General features: G+C 42.9%; 1 protein-coding gene across 1 annotated transcript; it reads left to right on the top strand.

Moving 5' to 3' along the window:
* The first annotated feature begins 1585 nt into the window (after positions 1-1585).
* On the top strand, positions 1586-16853 carry LOC123778049 (uncharacterized). Its single transcript, XM_045775213.2, has 5 exons — positions 1586-1653; positions 2953-3151; positions 7646-7788; positions 8952-9047; positions 13183-16853. The coding sequence occupies exons 2-5, from the start codon at positions 3144-3146 to the stop codon at positions 14901-14903; spliced, it is 1968 nt and encodes a 655-aa protein (XP_045631169.1). The 5' UTR covers positions 1586-1653; positions 2953-3143; the 3' UTR covers positions 14904-16853.
* Positions 16854-19758: the final 2905 nt, after the last annotated feature.

Below are 19758 nucleotides of genomic sequence, written 5' to 3' on the forward strand. Positions count from 1 at the left end.
TTAATGCACGTGATCTTCCTTTTCTATTCCTTCTTCCTCTTATGACTTAGGGCTCTTGTCCTCTCTCCTCTACCCAGAGTCTTTCTCTTGATCCAATAAAGGTATATTGCTAAAAAAAAACCTTGAACCCTGGTTAGAGAGGAAGAAATGGGTATTTGCTATGCAGTAGCTATCTTACCTTCCTACCACAAACCCCTGAATTATCGGGGAAATTCAATCCAACATATTATTTTTAAGCACCTAAATTTGGTTATCTCAGCACTTGAGATTTGATTCTTTAATGCAGTCATTAGATAATTGAGAACAGGGAAATTTTCATGATTGATTTGTGTTTTGCTGGGGTCACCTTGCCTGCCTTATGAAAACGGGATAGTACAGACTTAGTATCAGGTAGGAGGCTGGGCCAGCGTAGTAATGATGAAGAACTGACTTCGTGCTTTGACCTGTGGTTACATGACTCTATCAGGTGCATGCTGAAAATGATGATGGCCTACGGGGTTGAACATAGCGGGGCAAACAGGTTAACCTGGCGTCTGTGCCGCAGCCTGTGTTCTCGAGATGGGTGAAACTTCTGGTTCCTCGGGGTGAGTGAGACTTCTAAGCTCAGTACTGGGGTTTGGGGAGTGGGGAGAGGAGCTGGAGCAGGGCTAGAAATGAGTAGTAGGCCTGCAAATGGCTGGCAGAGACAGCTGGGAGATTCAGACGCACAGGACTGTGGCAAATCAGTTCTTTGTGGCCATTTTATTTTCTACACATGAATGTTCATAAGATTTCCAGTTGCAAGATCCAAAACACTGGAAACAGCCCAAAGGCAATTACGCTGTGTGAGAGAAGCCAGGAAAAGAGTACACACACGACTAATTTCATGAATACGTCGCAGACTAATCTTTAGTGACTGGCGGCTGCCTAGGATGAGTAAGGGGCGTAGTTGGGATGAGGCTGGCAACAAGCTCAAGGTCGTGGCTTCGGCTTTCTTTGCGACTGCAGCACACCGCACACCATCTCACTTTTACAAACCGGGGTGTCGCGAGGCACCCTTGCCTAGCTCCCGGGTAGCTCGGGTTCCGCCGCCCGGACACCGAACTCCGTTCAGGCCGACGCGCACCTGCTCGGGAGCAATCCTCCCCGCCACAGCGCGCCGCCTGCTTTCTTGTCAAACCTGCTTACATTTTGACACGGGTTCTGAGCCTTTTCTTAATGAGAATCGAGACTGCGGAGACCGGAGGTTATTTTAATTTCCCGGCTGTAGGAGCCGCGCCCCTTAGGTGGGGAAGGGCTCCGGCCTTTGAAACTTAGCGCCGTTCCCCGTCCCCTACAACGAGGAGCCCTGCCCCTTCAAGGATTACCCCCACGTCATGTCTGCCTTGCGTGAACTCGAGCCTCTGAACATTTTTCCATTTTCCCTTAAGAGCTGAGGGGCCAGGAAGCGCGAGGGTCTCGGTGGCACTCTCGCCGTCTTGTCACCGCGCAAATGCGGCCGCCTTGCTTTCAGTACGTCAGGTGTGCAAAATGGCGGCCTCCAGGGCGTCGAGGGGACGGCCGCGCGGACATATGACCTCATAAGGAAGCGCCGGAAACCAGTATTCCGTTCTCCATAGAAACGCGCCAGAAACGCCGCTGACCCTCGTCAGGTGTTCCCGGAGAAGAGTCTGGGTGAGGGGACTAGAGCGAAGGAAGTTTAGGGAAGTAAGCTGGGCTCTGAAGAGGTCGCTGCAGGCTCAGGAGAGACTTAAGTCCGGGTGTGGGTCCGCCTGTAGAGAAGGGTTGGGGAGGGGAGGGGCGGCCTAACGGCCTCTGGGTAAGTTGTTGCTCCCTTGAGTCCGTGAAGGTAGCGCAGGGGGGGCTGTGTTTTTTGGAGGTGAGCATGGAGGAGTCTGTACTGTGTGTAATCGAGATGTCTTTGAGGTCAGTCATGGGGCGGGGCTCTGGTGGTCAGTGATTGAAGGTCTGAACAGATCAACTACCGAGAGTCCTGAAGTCTGGATTTAAAGACTTCGAGGGTCACTCTCCTTGTAGGTGATTGACAACTGGCGGCGTGGTGTTTGTCATTGAAGGCGGCGTCTGGCGGGGGTTCTGGAATAATTTGGAGCTCAGCAATCGAGGAACCATTAAGGGAAGTCAGTGTGCGTGTGTCGCCGGTCCGGGTTTAGTATTGCCTGTCTTTTGTGCAGGGTTGTGTGACAACAGGATTGGAGATTCAGGAACACTGGCTGCCAGTGCGTTGCCTCAGACCCGCTTCTGGAACAGAGTTGTTGAATGTTAACATTCCTCAAAAGCTTCAGGCCCAAATCCCTCCTCCATATAATTTTCTAATGTTTTTTGGCTCCCCACATCATCCCATCCCTTTGAACCTGCAGAAATGAAAGTTTTTGGGGGAGATGAACGATTCAGATTTAAAATTAATTAGCCTTTTATTTAAGATTCTGTGTTTATCCTTCTGTAGTTTTTGTATATTCTCTTGGATATTTCCTTTCAGGTTACATATGTATGTAAAGGCTTCTATTTTCCCAGTATTTATATTTTTGAGGTGTTTTAAATTAAAGAAAAAAAAATTGGGGGTGTTTTTTAAAATTTGTATCTATAGCTTATATTCCTTCCCCTTTTTTCGGTGTGTTCATTGTTCCTCATATTGAAGTATATGTAGATGGGGGTGTAAAGACTTTTAAAGAGATAGTAGAGCAACATAGTTTAAAGGAAAAATTCACTGTTCCTCACTGTGCATATGGCCTCATTTCTAAAATTGATCTGAAAATTACCTGCCACTGAGGCATATTTCTGTTCTGATTCTCCTTTGCCACTTTGCCCTTACTCGTTATTTCTACACATTCAGAGTCTTATGCCTAAGGCATGATTTCTGAAGAACCAAGTAAAGAGACAGAAATACTGGGACCATGTGTTAAGGTGAGTGCATAGCAAGAGACAATGTAACACTGAAAGTAATTTTGTTCTTAGACCCACAGGTCCTGACAAGAGACAAGAAATGAATGAAGAAAAAGGCGGTCCCAGGACCTAGGTAGTGTCATCTCTGGACCACTTTTGACTGGTGACTAGATTTCTAACTGGAAATTTAGAGCATATCCAGAAGAGACAAAAACAGAATATCCCAGTTGCTGGCCATTTCTCAAAACAGAAGAAAATGATCAATGCCCAGGTGATTTTTGTCTTGTTTTATTCCTTGCTTTGTTCCCCAGTGGATGTGTAAGGCTTGTAAAAATCAGTTCAGTATCTGGAGAGAAATAAATTTGAATCTACCTCCAGCCTTGTCACAAAGTAGAATCAAGAATATAGGGTTCAGGGGCGCCTGGGTGGCACAGTTGTTAAGCGTCTGCCTTCGGCTCAGGGCGTGATCCTGGTGTGCTGCGATCGAGCCCCGCATCAGGCTCCTCCGCTGGGAGCCTGCTTCTTCCTCTCCCACTCCCCCTGCTTGTGTTCCCTCTCTCACTGGCTCTCTCTCTCTCTGTCAAATAAATAAATAAAATCTTAAAAAAAAAAAAGAATATAGGGTTCAGGGGCCCCTGGGTGGCTCATTCGGTTAAGTGTCTGGCTCTTGATCTAAGCTCAGGTCTTGATCTGAGGGTCATGAGTTCAAGCCCTGCATTGGGCTCTATGTGTGGAGCCTACCTAAAAAAAAAAAAAAAAAGAATGTAGTGTTCATTGATTCCTAGTAAATGACTACTGTTGGAACATCGTATGTAACTGAAGGATCCTCTGGCTTACATTAGCTGTCACGCCGCATCTAATATGTGTGACAACCAACATAAGAGAATCACGTTATGCGATATGCAGTGACCGTGAGGAGAATGCAGGAAGGTTCCTCTGGCACTGAGGACTCGAGAAAAATGTTACATTCTTCGTAGAGGTGATCCGTGAACAGTGTTGTGAGCAGTAGTCTTCTAATAAAGGCAGCAGTGGACTTCCTACTGCTGTTTATTACAGAGTTCCTCAGAGTCTCCTGTGGGAATAGACCAAGCAAACTCAGTGAACACAATTTTTGCAGGGGAATAATGCAAGGCTTCATGAACAGGGGGCTGAACTGGCATTAAATTACAGATTTGACATTATATAGTTGCAAGAAATTTTGTTCGGTAAGAACTTGTTATAAGGTTCCAGAATGTTTGCTGTGTAACTTCATGTTATCTCAGAAAATGCAGAATCCTTTTCCATCTTAAGATCTAATTTTTACATACTCTTCCTTTATTGCTTTTATTTCCTATAATTGTACAAATGACTCATGAGTGTCTATTTTAAAAAAAGGTTATTTATTTTATTATTTTTTAAAATAGTATGGAACTCTTTTTTTTTTTCTTTAAGATTTTATTTATTTATTCGACAGAGATAGAGACAGCCAGCGAGAGAGGGAACACAAGCAGGGGGAGTGGGACAGGAAGAAGCAGGCTCATAGCGGAGGAGCCTGATGTGGGGCTCGATCCCATAACGCCGGGATCACGCCCTGAGCCGAAGGCAGACGCTTACCTGCTGTGCCACCCAGGCGCCCCAGATTATTTATTTTAGAGAGAGAGAAAAAACACGAGGGGGGGCAGAGGGAGAGGGAAAATCTCAAGCAGACTCCCCTCCGAGACTGGAGCCATTTTGGAATTCGATCCCACCACCCTGAGATCATGGCCTGAAATCAAGAGTTGGACGCCCACGTGACTGAGCCAACCAGGAGCCTCTCAATGAACACGTTCTATTTATTTATTTATTTCTCATGAGTACCTTTTATTTATTTATTTTTTAAAGATTTTATTTATTTATTTGACAGAGATAGAGACAGCCAGCGAGAGAGGGAACACAAGCAGGGGGAGTGGGAGAGGAAGAAGCAGGCTCATAGCGGAAGAGCCTGATGTGGGGCTCGATCCCACAACGCCGGGATCATGCCCTGAGCCGAAGGCAGACGCTCAACCACTGTGCCACCCAGGCGCCCCTCATGAGTACCTTTTAAAGGAAAAAAATCCTCACGATGGAGTACACACACGGGGAAAAAGTAAATTCCCTCTTCATGTCCCCTTTCCTCCTTCCCTCGTACCACTTCAGCAGATGCTTGGTGTGTTCTTGCGGTCACTGAACCTTTGTGTGCTTCTGTATACATGTGCCCGTTTACAAATGTATTTGAATTTATGTATATTTGTGTTTGTAAACACATCTATCATGACGTTTTGTGTATCAATGGAATCATACTCCAAAAGACATAATCTGTTGGCTTAACACGGTATAATTCAAGCATCCAGAGGAATAATAACTGCAACTGATTGGTGACTATTAACTCTACAAAATTCCATTTGTCTGTAGTCATACTTAACAAAGTGAGTTAAACTATGTAAAGCATTTAGCGAGTGCCTCCCAAGTGATACGCGCATCGTCCATGCCTGAAGTCTTTGCCAGTGCTAATAATAGGACATTACCAGATTGCTAAATTTTCTTTCTTTTTTTTTTTTTAAGATTTTATTTATTTATTTATTTGAGAAAGAGGGAGAGCACAGAGGGCAAGTGAGAGGGAGAAGCAGACTCCCCGCTGAGCAGAGAGCCCAATGTAGGGCTTGATCCCAGGACCCTGAGTTCATTCCCTGGTGGCATTCGGGCATAAGCTATATGACCACGGGGTCAGGACACTGAAGCCGTTCCACACTCCTGAACTGTTTTTATTCACAGAACTTCTGACACCAAATGTGTGTATTTTCCTTACATCTACTGATTCTACAATTCCTTGGCCACCAGCTTGGTGTCCTACAATTCAACTTAATTCTGACACTTACTACCTGGAATTAGCGTCAGATCCCACAGGCCCAAGGGCTTGGTTCCATGAGACTGCCCCCACATTAGGTGCCAGCCAAAAGTCCCAGGTTGTCACCTATATTTGTGGTGACCGATTGTAAATTTGAGAGTTCCCACAACCCTCCTTTCGGATTTGATAATATGCTAGAACAATTCACAGAACTCACGAAAGCAATTTACATACATTTACTGATTTACCATAAAGGCTACAACTCAGGAATAGGCAAATGGCAGAGATGCATGGGGCCAGGTATGGGGGGAGGTCCTCTCTCAGAGAACCACCTTGCCAGCAACTCAGTGTGTTCACCAACCTGGAAGCTCTCCAAATCTGTTTAGGGGGTTTTATGATGGTTTTCTTATATGGGCACAATTGATTAAATCGCTGGCTGTTGGTAATTGAATTCAACCTCCAGTCCCTCTTCCCTCCCGGGTTGTTGGGGGTCTTTCGGGGGTCTCCTATCCTGAAGATATGCGGGGGCCCCCAGCCATTTGTCGTCATGTTAGGATGCAGAAGACACTCATCACTCCAGAGATTCCGACAGTTTTAGAAACTGTGCCAGGAACCAGAGAAAGACCAAATATATATTTATTACTACATTTTTCTAGTTTCTGTTCTTTTGATTTCACTAAATTTTGTCTTTCTTTAGATGGTAATGAGTCTTCTCTTTCTGGTTGTTTTCATAATCTGACTTTTGCAACTGGTGTTCTGTAGTTTCAGTCTGATGAGTCTAGAGACAGATTTCCTGCTTGATTTTGCTTGCTTACTAAGTCTGGGTTGTCAGTTCGTCAGTTGTGAACTCTTCTCAGTCCTGAGATCTTCACATTGCTTCTCTGATTCTCTATAATTGCTTCCAAAAACCATGTATAAACCTCACTCTGTCCTCATTCTTTATTAACTCTCCTTTATATTTTCTATCTCTCTGTGGTCTGCTTCAGTTTTTGGTTATTTTTTAAAATGAGTATTCCAGTTCACTATCTCTTAAGTGTATCTATGACGTTAACCTTTTATGAAAGAATAAGAAACATATATTAGTCTCTGCCCCTAGTTTCTGACATAAGACTCCTAAAATCCTTGTGATTCCCTAAGTGAAAAGAGTACTAGAGGTTTCTTTTGTTCTAATATTTGGTCTTTGACCTCATCTGTGACAGAGTTCCTAAATCCCTTGGAATTTCCTGGGTGATAGAAGCGTCTCTTGTTCTAATGGCATGACTCTGGGTGGATTCCTAGGGGGGTGGTCACCAGAAAGACCAACCCATGATCATAAGTATGGGATTTTCAGCTGTACCCCCATTATCCAGAGAGGGGAGAGGGGCTGGAAATGGAGTTCATGACCAGCCATGCCTGTATGATGGAGCCTCCTTAAATTCCAAAGGTGCGTGGTTTGGAGCACTCCCTGTTTGGTGGACATGGGTGCTGGGTGACACACCCCTCCCCTCGTGCCTTGCCCTGTGTGTCCCTTTGATCTGGATGAAATCTCTGGCCTTTTTCATATCCTCTTATAATAAACTAGTATGCAGTAAGTAAACCGAATTCTCTGAGCTACTCAAGCAAATTAAACCCAAGGAGGGGGTCATTGGAACCTCTAATCTATAGCCAGTTAGTCAGAAGCACAGGTGACAACATGGACTTGGATTGGTGTCTAAAGTGGGGGCAGGTGCAGTCTTGTGGGACTGACCCTTAACCCATGAAATGTGACTCTATCTCCAGGGAGCCCGTGTCAGAATTGAGTTGAATTGTAGGTCCCCCAGCTGGTGTCAGAGAATTGCTTAAAAACATCCAAACCGCCACATATACATCAGAATTGGTCTCAGTGCTGAGACTTCCTTTATATTCCTTATGACTCAATGAAAGAGGAACACTCACATGAAACAGGACCGTGTTGTTACAGGAATCGCTGACACTGGAGGATGTGGCCGTGGACTTCACCTGGGAGGAGTGGCAGCTCCTGGCCCCTGCCCAGAAGGAGCTGTACCGGGACGTGATGTTGGAAAACTACAGCAACCTGGTGTCAGTGGGTGAGGACAGCTACCCTGTGTCACGCAGACGGTGCCCAGTCAGTGGCCTTTCCTTGCTCGGCTGCTTACACTTCGGAGTCACTGTGTTGCCCTGTATAGCAGATTCTCGGTGCCTCGTTGGGCACATGGTAAAAGGGTCTGATGTACTACGAGCTGTTCTTACTACCAAAACAAATGGTGCCAAACATGTGGGGTTTTTCTACACCAACAGCCAGTTCAACTCTCCAGGTACCAGCTGGGTGTCCTGCTGTTCATTTCAGTTCCGCCACTACCCAGAGTTTGCATCAGACTCCACAGGCGTAAGGGCTCAGTTCCTCAGGACTGCCCTCACTTCAGACGCCAGTCGCCAGTATTGGGTACCCACTCTGCAGGGTACCCACGCTTCAGTCCAGCTATAAATTGGGCATTCCTGCAACCCCCTTCAGGTCCGGCAATTTGCAGGAACAGCTCACAGAGCTGCGGAAAGCACTTTACTTAAGATGACCATTTTATCATAAAGGATAAAACTCGGGAACAGCCACAAGGAAGAGACGTATATGGAATGGTATGGGGGGAGGGGTGTAGACCTTCCATGACCCCTCTAGGTATGCCACCCTCCCAGCCCTTAGGTGTGTTCACCAACCTGGAAACTCTCCCAGCCTGGTGGTTTAGGACTTTTTATGGAGGTTTCATTATGTAGGCATGATTGCTTAAGTCATGGTTAACTCAGTCTCCGGTGGCAGGGGCAGGGGATTGGAGCTGAAGGTTCCAACCTTCTGATCCTGCCAGGGTCTTTCTGGCAACCATGCTAAAGCTCTCTAGGGGTCCCTGCCACCAGTCATTAGTTTACAAAAAGACACTCATCACTCTAGAGAGTCCAGGGGTGTTAGAAGTTCTTGTGTCAGGAACCGGAACTTAGACCAAATACTCTAACAGAAGATGTTCCTATCACGGCTGTCACTTAGGAAATTACAAGGGCCTTAGGAGCTCTGTGGCAGGAACCGGGTACAAAGACCAAACACATATCATTATATCACGGTATCACACGTGCCCTCTCCTGAGAGAGAAGCCTCTGCTTTGCAGATGTGAAAGCTGTCTCAGTCCCTCAAATGTAGCATTCTCCCATCTTGACAGATCCCAGCTCAATTCGGTGAGTCTAAGTGTTCTTTCTTTCCCGTGAGCAGGGTATCAAGCCAGCAAACCAGATGCACTCTCCAAGCTGGAACGAGGGGAGGAACCGTGGGCGAAACAGGAGGAAGTCCCTAGTGGAACCCGGCCAGGTGAGTGAGAACTGGCCAGCCGGATAACTGCGAAAGTCGCCCTCGGTCAGCGAGAGAAGGCTGGCAGGGTGTTTGAGGACAGAAACGGTGCTCCGTGTATCTCTCTCCCATAGCAGAGTCTCCTTCATAAATCACATGCACATAAATTCCTTTAGGTCCTTAGATGGAAGTTGAACTCTTTTTTTCTCTTCTGATATCCGATCCTTGCATTTTTCATTTTACATATTGAGTTTTGTTGGTTTGCCTAGTTTTCTTTCACAGATTCTGTACTCATTCCTTCTTTGTGCCCTATCACAGTGTGTGTCCCTGTTCCTTCTATCTCCCTGGCTATGAAATCCGCACCCCCTCCCCCCTACTGGGCCTTACTCCAAAGAGAGATGTGTGAATTCACACAGTTTCTGACCAGTGTACCTTCCCACCCGGCTCCTTGGCTCCTCCGGAAATGCCAGTTTCCCTCCTGACAGCCAACCCCACCCTGTATGTTGTGCCATCACAATAGCGTGGTCTCTTACGGGGCATCAGTCCGCTTTCTAGCTTTTCCCTCCACTCGAGATTCTTCAGTTCTTTTCCATTTTCTCTGCTGAATTCCTAATACTTGAGGTTTTCCTTCTGGCTCATGAATTAAGCTCTTTCTGTTGTGTGGAAGAGACTCTAAATTGGTATCTCCCTACATACTGTCTAGCGTACGCTTGCAGCTGTAGCTATTTTACCTGCCTGAGATTTCTGAGTCCCTGCATGAGGAATAGGAGTCCTCTTCCCTCCACAAAAAATCCCCTCCCAGCTAGTTTGAATGTTAGATTCTCCTTTGGTACTGTACACCGTACCCCGTCCACACTGCTGTTAGCTATGGCATTCTTGTCTTAAAGGTCTCTGCTGTTTCTGTTGACTGTTTCACTAGAAAAGATGGTTTTACATCCTACATCAGTTCTAGCCAAAATCAGCTTATGCCTGCCGTGATGGCTTCCTTCGAATGGTTGATAATTCTGATTTTCCTTTGGTTCATCCGAGGTCTTCCCATTGTATTCTTTTCTCTAAATCATTTATTTTCCCCATTTTTTTTAAAAGCAGCTTTGATAATTCACGTAACCTACATTTTGCCAACTTAACACATACGATTCGGTGCTTTGTAGTACATTGACAGGGTTATGTAACTATCCCCATAAGCAATTTTGGAAGATTTTCATCACTTTAAAAGAAACGTTTCCAGGGCACCTGGCTAGCTCGATCAGTAGAGCATGTGACTCTTGATCTGGGGATTGTAGAAATTACTTAAAAATAAAATCTTTTTAAAAAATAAAGTAAAAAAAAAGAAACGTTTCTTCCCAGGCCCTCAGCTCTGGGCAGCCACTGATCTATTTTCTACCTCTAGAGATTTGGCTGTTCTGGATATTTTATATAATCATAAAATGTTTGGTCTTTTGTATCCTGCTTCTTGCATTTAGCCTAAAGTTTCTGAAGTTCTTCCAAGCTTTAACATGCGTCAGTACTTCGTTCCTTTTTATTGCCAAATAATTCTCCCACTGTATGGATATACCACGTTTTATTTACTCATTCATCTGTTGATGGACATTGGCTTTTTCCACTTTTTGGCTTTTATGAATTATGCCATGAACATTCATTTTTCTTAGATATATACCCAGGAGTGGAATTCTTGGGTTATATGGGACCCCCAAGAACAGTCCAAACATGGTGCTTCCAGACTCATGGCCAGCATTACCTCCTCCCAGCCATGGTGTGAGACAGTATGCAAAGAGTATTGCCAACCAGGAGAGCTCACTTGAGCCTTTGCGTCCAGTGTTTTTATTAGGGCTCAATCACACATTGCCCACATGGCTGAACTTTAGTTTTTAGCCCTGTCAGAAATTTGACTAATTCCTATAGTCTCCAGTTCCTCTGAGGGTCTGGAGGTTGGAACTGATGTGGCATGGCCCGGAGTCTCCTTCCTAAATCACATTGTTAGAATATCCAGTGGCCAAAGCCCCCAGGCAGACAAAGGCACTCCTGTCAGATAGGACATTCTGAGGGCCTAGAGATCACCCACCTGGAGCCAATGGCAAGGGCTGGACCTCTCTTTGGGTGAAGGTAAATCTTAACTGAAGGTAACTATGAAAATGAACAATAAAGAGATTAACTTAGAAATAAAGAGGAAATAGAGCTTATGGTTGTACAATCAGAATTGAATGACAGCATGATATATATAAAGGACATCTACATTTGAATTAGGAAGATGCCGCCGTGAATTAGGAATGAAGGCATGAAATAGGAAACTGCAAGGCATGGTGTTGACTATTCAGAATGGCTTGAAAGTGGCTGGATGAAAGCAGCATTAACAGGTGTCTACAAGAGAAGCAGTAGAGTGGACACGTGGATAAATGGGAGTACTCATGATGATGTGCACTTTTATTGCCAGGATGACTGGATTTGATATGTGAGTAATTGAGGTAGCATGGTGGAGGGTTGTGCTTGGTTTTGTATTTTTTTGTAGCTCTAGCTTGTATGACCTTTCACCTGGACAGTGGTAGTAAAGTAACAATAAGGAACAGCTAGATGTTCTAAGAAAAACTGAAGGTAAAGCCGACACACCTTGGTCTTAGAGGAGGAAGTTGGTCCTTTAGTACAACCTGTTGCCAACCAAGACACAAACGCAGAACTACTGAAGTAGATGCTTCTGGTGGCAGGTGAGGGAACAGCATATCAGAGATGCTGAAACGGGAAAAGCCTGGGTATGATTTCTCTACTGAATGCAGATTGTGATCAACATGACAGTTTCTATATCCTGTGTGGGAGCATATTAGCTTCTGAAGATGGCTACATGGTATACTGGCCAGCTGCAAAATTTCCTACCAATTGTGGTCAGCCTATTCAGTATGAATGGAACGTATGACACCATGACACCTGGACTAAGGTTGGAGTGTTGTTCACTAAATCTGATTGATGTTTGTGGGAAGTTAGTTTGATGGTGGTCCACAGAAAGGCAAATTTAGGAACAGGATTACTATGCAAGAGTCTGTCTCAGGTCGCTTTAAATTCTGAAGACCTTACTTTCTTACTTGCTAGGTCACAAATGCATTTATTCTGTACACCTCAGTTTGCATAGTCCCCTGATGTCCCTAGTCAGATTTTGGGCTCTCTAAGTGAACTTAAAGAGTCCCCAGCCTAATTGTTGAAATGTCTAAAACCTTCTTCTCTACCTTCATCATCTTTCATTCTCTGTGTCCTCCCAGCATTTCACCCTGTCTTCTTTTCTTGATAACAGGTATATGTTATTTCGACACTGCTATCTCCATCTGTACCTCCCACCAGACCTGGATATCTGTACTATGTTACCTGATAATCCTCTCAGAGTTTATGTGCTGCAACACAGACATTTTCCTACACGTTCTGGATTTCAGTAATATTCCTCATCTCCATTTGCCATGCCTCTACCTACCCAATTAGCAGGGAAATCCTTGATTCCTCACTGTCATTAATCACTCTCCATTAAACTCATCACTGAACTGTCTTTTCTTTATGCAGATATATCCTGATTCCCTCCACTTTCCAGTCCCCAGTCCTCCTTCAATCAACGTTTCACAATATCCAACCTTTCTTTTTTCTTTTCATCATTTGGTTTTCCCTAACTAGATTTATGATCAGTGAAAGTGAGGCATATTTTATATATTCCAAACACCAGCATAGTGCCTTGTACACAGGAGCCATTCAATAAACGGTTTGGAGTGAACAAATGCAGCCCTCATAGTTCTGGATAGTAGTCTCTTCTACCTTTACGATCTGGTGTCTTTCCAAGTTCTGTGGAATAGTGTTCCTCCAACCCTGTTGTTTGCTGCCAACAGTGACTTGCTTGTGTTTTACTATTTCTGCATGTTTTGTGAGTTCCTAGTTAGAAGGCAGCAAATCTACATAGTCAACTGTGTAACCTTATTTATACTTATGCTTTTTCCTTTTGTTTTGTTTATATTACTGTGTTCTTTTACCAATGTATAGGAGACAAGGAACATTTATATATGGCATTTCATTTATACTGTTATCATAGGGTTGTCACTAAAATGCCATTTTTTAAGAAACACCAAAGAATTTTTTAAAGTTTTATTCAAAACAAGATTATGAAAGGATTCATTGTTCTCTTCTTTTCTAGAACTTAGCAAAGTTGATAATCACCTGCAAGGTCATTGGGAAAATCCCAGAATGCTGAAAGGTATGGAACAAAACCACAAACACAATGCATTTGGAAATATTGTTCCTCAAAACAAAAGTCATTTTCCTTCCAGGCAAAATCATATGCTTGAGTTCTATATAAAAACTTTGAAATCAAATTTAAGTTTAGTCAACCAGAGCAAAAGCTATGAAATTAAAAACTCTACTAAATTCAATGGAGATGAGAAGTTATTTCTGCATGAGAAGCATGAAGATTTTCATTCTGCTGTTAAACTCCCTGTAAGTGCAAAACCTATTAACAATAAGTCCAAAGTCATTAAGCATCAGAGGACTCGTGAAATAGAGAAACCCCATGTATGCAGTGATTGTGGAAAAGCCTTCATTAAGAAGTCTCAGCTCACAGATCATAACAGAGTTCATACAGGAGAGAAACCTTACGGATGCAATATTTGTGCGAAAGTATTCTCCAGAAAGTCCAGGCTCAATGAACATCAGAGAATTCATAAAAGAGAGAAATCCTTTCTATGCAATGATTGTGGAAAAGTCTTCACCATGAAGAGCCGTCTAATTGAACACCAGCGAACTCACACTGGAGAGAAACCTTATGTATGCAGCGAATGTGGAAAAGGTTTCCCAGGGAAGCGTAATCTCATTGTACATCAGCGAAATCATACTGGAGAGAAATGCTATGTGTGCAGTGAATGTGGAAAAGGCTTCACTGGGAAGAGCATGCTCGTCATACACCAGCGAACTCATACAGGAGAGAAACCCTACATCTGCAGTGAATGTGGGAAAGGCTTCACCACGAAGCACTATGTCATCATACATCAACGAAATCACACAGGAGAGAAACCCTATATATGCAGTGAATGTGGGAAAGGTTTCACGATGAAGAGTCGACTGATTGAACATCAGCGAACTCACACAGGTGAGAAACCTTATGTATGCGACGAATGTGGAAAAGGCTTTCCCAGGAAGAGTAATCTCATTGTACATCAGAGAAATCATACAGTAGAGAAATCCTATGTGTGCAGTGAATGTGGGAAAGGTTTCACTGTGAAGAGCATGCTCGTCATACACCAACGAACTCATACGGGAGAGAAACCCTACATCTGCAGTGAATGTGGGAAAGGCTTCCCCTTGAAGAGTCGGCTGGTCGTACATCAGCGAACACATACTGGAGAGAAACCTTACAGATGCAGTGAATGTGGGAAAGGTTTCATTGTGAATAGTGGACTGATGTTACATCAGCGAACTCACACTGGAGAGAAACCCTATGTATGCAGTAAATGTGGAAAAGGTTTTGCCTTTAAGAGCAATCTTGTGGTACATCAGCGAACTCATACTGGAGAGAAACCCTTTACGTGCAGTGAATGCGGAAAAGGCTTCACCATGAAACGCTATCTCATTGTACATCAACAAATCCATACAGGAGAGAAATCCTACATATGCAGCGAATGTGGCAAAGGCTTTGCTATGGAAACTGAGCTCATTTTACATCAGCAAATTCATACTGGAGAGAAACCTTATGCATGCAATGAATGTGGTAAAGGCTTCACTGTGAAAAGCCGACTAATCGTTCATCAGCGAACTCATACAGGAGAGAAACCTTTTATATGCAGCGAATGTGGGAAAGGCTTCTCCTCAAAGAGAAACCTTATTGTACATCAGAGGACTCATAATGGAAACAAACACCAATGATGCAATGAATATGGTCACATGCTCAGGAGGAAAATATGCCTTGTGCAACATCAGAGATTTCACACAGAATCGACTTTCTTTATTTGTACTGACTGTGGAAAATCTCACCCATTACCCACCAGGGAATTTTTGCAGCAGACACTATGTATACAGTTAATGGAAGAAAGCCTTCAATACCAAGTCAGCACCCATTCTACATCAAAGAATTCATAGACTAAAAAACTCTATGGATTTAATAACTGGGGGCCACCTTTCTCTCATTTGTCAAGCCTTGTTAATACACACAAGAAATGTGTAAGTCAAGGTACATAAGCCTTTGCAGAGAATCTGAACTCATTACATACAAGTGAACTCATGCTGGGGACAAACCGTGATAGTTCAGTGAACTCGTTAAACATCAGTGTGCTCCCAGCATACCTGAATATAGTCAGTATAGGTTAATTAGCCTGTTCTAGGTTTTCACCCTTGGGAAATACGGAAGTTGCATAGGAGTGAAGTTTAATGAATGCAGAGAATGTGCTAGTGCCTTCAGTGATCAATTACCTCACATTGTATGTCAAAACAGGAAAAAAAAAACTGATACATTCAATGCATAAAAGTCCTGAGGAAACATTTCTAGGTTATTACATATCTGAAAAGTAGATATTAGGATGAATCTTATGGATGGAGAGAGTAGGAAAGGCTCCTATGGGAATACAGACTCTGTCTCATCAGTGATCATAATAGATGCCAAGACCAGTGAGCTTACACATAGTAGCAACGTGATGATTGTGCAAAAGCCTTTGCCTAGAAGTAAAACCTCAATAGTTGTGTGATATTCATGTTGGAGGAAAATCCAGTGAATATAAATTTTAACGATACATTCTGCCTCATCATTTCTCATGAATTCATACAGGCATAAAACTCATGAACACACTAAATGTGGAGTAACTAGCAAATTATCAGAAATTTTGAAGGAAAGAAGCCTCATGAAAACAATGCATACCTGAGCTTTCCGTCACAAGTCTAAAAAGGTCTACATCTGATGTCCATTTGGGGTAGGATACCTTGGTCGATATTCTCAGTGATGCCATCATTTTAAAGTAGGCTATTCTCAACACTGATTACATTTTAATGGACACAATGCAGGGGTGTTCTGGGCCCCACTTGTATCATATGATTAGCTCTTGCATTTCTTAGGCTCTAAAGTCCTCTCTTTCAGGCAAAAGAAAAAGGAATATATTTATAAATGTAATTTAACATATTAGGGTGTATTTATTCAAGTTTGTAAGTAGTTTACAAAAATAACCTTATATATGATTTTTTCTAAGTTTTTTGAAATAATTTTAGATTCATAAAAAATTATAGCATATACAAAGTTCCTGAGTACTGTACCCAGCTTCTTCAGTGACATTATCTTACATAACTATAATACATAACCAAAACCAAGAAAATGACATTAGTACAATGCTGTTAAGTAAACTATAGACCTTATTTGGTTTTCACTAGTGTTTGCATGCATTAATTTATGTGAGATTTTGTTTTGTTTTTTAGTGTAGCATTCTAAGAAACTTTATCACATATATAGATTCCTGTAAATCCCACCACAATCAGGATGCAGAATTGATGTGCCAACACAAAGAAACATCCATGTGCTGCCCCTTTATAGTCACACTCTCCCCACAACCTTGACCTATGGCAACCACTGACCAGTACTCCATCACTCTGATTTTGTCATTTCAAGGATGCTGTTAAAATGGAATGATACAGCGTGACCTTTGGGATAGGCTTTATTTCACGCAGCAGATTACCCTTAAGGTTCATCCAATTTGTTGGCATATAAATAGTTTTACTTTTTGTTACTGAATAGTATTCTTTTGCTATGAATGTACCATGGTTTATCTGTTCAATGTTGGTGGGCTTTGGGTTGTCTAGTGTTTCACTGTTATGAATAAAGATGCTATGAATCCAGTTTTGTGTGACCGTAAGTTTTCATTTCTCTGGGATAAATACCCATAGGAAGTTTGTGTTTGTAACTTTATATAAGAAACTGCCAAACTTTTCCATAGTAGCCATACTAATTTACATTCCCACCCTCAGTGTATCAATGCTGCAGCTTGTCTAGCACTTGGCACGGTCATATGTGATCCTACACTTCCTATCAGGTGTGTGTAGCATGCAATGGTGGTCTTAACTGATCTTTCCCAAACCTCCACATACACCGAGAACTGTATCAGGTAAAGTTGCCATTTTTGCTTTCAATCATCAAACATAATTTTAAAAACTCAAAGGGGAATAGCCTATTACGTCTGATGATATATTTACCTTTTTCATTCTATTTTCTTCATTCCCGATGTTTCATGTTTCCTTCTGTCATTTCCTTTTTGTTAGAACTTCCTTTATCAATTCTTTTTGAGCAGGTCTGCTGGCAAAAAATCTTAATTTTCCTAGCAAAAGGCCTCGTGTTCTCCCTTTTTTTTGCTTTGTTCTTTCCTTATTTATTTATTTATTTATTTTTAAGATTTTATTTATTTATGTGACCGAGAGACAGCCAGCGAGAGAGGGAACACAGCAGGGGAGTGGGAGAGGAAGAAGCAGGCTCCCAGAGGAGGAGCCTGATGTGGGACTCGATCCCGGAACGCCGGGATCACGCCCTGAGTCGAAGGCAGACGCTTTAACGACTGTGCTACCCAGGCGCCCCCCCCTTTTTTTTAAGATTTTATTTATTGGACAAAGAGAGACACAGCGAGAGAGGGAACACAAGCAGGGGGAGTGGGAGAGGGAGAAGCAGGCTTCCCGCTGAGCAGTGAGCCCGGTGCGGGGCTCGATCCCAGGACCCTGCGATCATGACCTGACCCAAAGGCAGACACTTAATGACTGAGCCACCTAGGTGCCCCTTGTTCTTTCTTTTCTGTCCAGTTATTTCCCTTGATATAAGAATATGTGGGATGCCTGGGGGCTCAGTCAGTTAAGCTTCCGACTCTTGGTTTTGGCTCAGGTCATGATCTCACGGTTGTGGGATCAAGCCCTGCATCAGGCTCTGCACTCAGTGGGGAGTCTGCTCCAGATTCTTTCCTTCCCCATCTGCCCCTCCCCCCACTCACTTGTGTGCACGCATACGTGCTCTCAAATAAAATCTTTTGTTTTTTTAAAGATTTTATTTATTTGACAGCCAGCGAGAGAGGGAACACAAGTGGGGGGAGTGGGAGAAGAAGCAGCAGGCTCCCAGCGGAGCAGGAAGCCTGACGTGGGGCTCAATCCCAGGACCCTGGGATCACGACCTGAGCTAAAGGCAGACACTTAACCGACTGAGCCACCCAGGCGCCCCTGGAGGAGCTATCTTAGTATGGGTTTTCAAGGAAGGCTGTTCTGAGCAGATGTAATTTGAACTAAGACCTAAGGATACCGAGGATAACCAGCAAGCATAATACTTGTAAGCCCAGAACACTCCAGATCTCTTTCTAAGTGTTTTCTCTGAGCTTCCTGCCTCGGTATTCTCTGAGAAGTTTGTACAAGATGCAAACTCTTAAGTCAAACCCCAGACCTCCTAAACCAGAACCTCTAGTATTGGGCCCAAGACCCTGTATTTATAAAACGACCTTTGTGATCTATACTTAAATTTTAACATCTCTGTCCTAAATCCTGGATTAGTGCACCTGTTACCACCACCACACTATAACAGGATGGATTCTGGGTAGACACTCTCTACAGTAAAGAATCAGATGTGAGTGTTCTACCAATCAGGCCCTTGGATCCCCTCTACTTCTTAGCCTTTTGTGGATCTACACATCCTGCCATGGCAAGGTCAGATCAGCTCTTTCCTGAAATTGATGAGGCAGGGTCCCAGAATGGGCTGCCCAGGCTTGCCTGAGTTCTGTGGACCAGATGCCAAACTCACTGTTCAGAGCTTGACATCCCAAGTGAATGGGGTTGCCCATTTAATCCCTGAAGAGAATAAAATACTCTTAAGAAATTATGCAAACAATAAATTCTTAATGTATAGAAATTAGAAAACATAGGGGTGCCTGGCCCACTCAGTTCGTAAAGCGTGCGTAAAGCGTGCGACTCTTGATCTCAGGATCATGAGTTCAAGCCCCATGTTGGTCATGGAGCCTACTTAAACTTTTAAAGAAATTTTTAAAAATTAGAAAACATATATAAACCATTGAAGAAATTTTAAATCACCCATAATTGTACCTGAGAGTCTAGCATTGTTAACAATATATCCTCCCCAAATTTCCAAACATACGTAAGTATATTTCTTTCACGAAAGAAAAATGAGGCTAGTTTTTTAATATTTACAATGTTATGAACATGTACATCATTAAATATTCTAAAACTTCTAAAATTGACATTTTTAGAGTAATACAGAATGTATTACAGAATGTACAGAAAGTAATACAGAATGACACAAAGTATATAAACAATGGAGAATTGCAAAAATTGGAAAGGTGAAAACTTCTGACATTCACTACTCATAAGTACAAACCCTGAAGTAATCCAAACTAAATGTTTACTTAACCAATCACAAATAAACAGGCAAATGTTTATGATTTGTTCCCATAACAGGGTTCATAAAATGTATTATCCTGCAGATGTATTTTTTTCTTCTTGAGAATACAGTTATCTTTCCTTGTTTATACTGACAGTTGTAGTATATTCTTTTCACTTGCTATGTACTGTTTCGTTGAATGGATGTTCCATAACTTACCAAAGTAATTGTCTATCATCGTACATTTAGATTTTTTCCCTTTTTAATTGCAAAAACCAATGTGGTTAATATTAAGAAAAATTTTTACTAAGTAAACTGTTGCAATTAGAATTTCTAGGTCAAAGAGAATGAAAATTTTAAATTGATTCAGGTTGCCTTCTAAAA

The sequence above is a fragment of the Ursus americanus genome, chromosome 21 (assembly GCF_024610735.1).
Source record: "Ursus americanus isolate L20-20 chromosome 21, mUrsAme1.1.p, whole genome shotgun sequence".
In the NCBI taxonomy this organism is placed as follows: domain Eukaryota; kingdom Metazoa; phylum Chordata; class Mammalia; order Carnivora; family Ursidae; genus Ursus; species Ursus americanus.

What these genes read in the sequence shown, in the direction of transcription:
- LOC123778049 (XM_045775213.2), top strand. An exon ending in CAGCAACCTGGTGTCAGTGG is followed by an intron (nt 7,789 to 8,951) that starts GTGAGGACAGCT and finishes TCCCGTGAGCAG; the next exon opens with GGTATCAAGCCAGCAAACCA. An exon ending in CCCTAGTGGAACCCGGCCAG is followed by an intron (nt 9,048 to 13,182) that starts GTGAGTGAGAAC and finishes CTTCTTTTCTAG; the next exon opens with AACTTAGCAAAGTTGATAAT.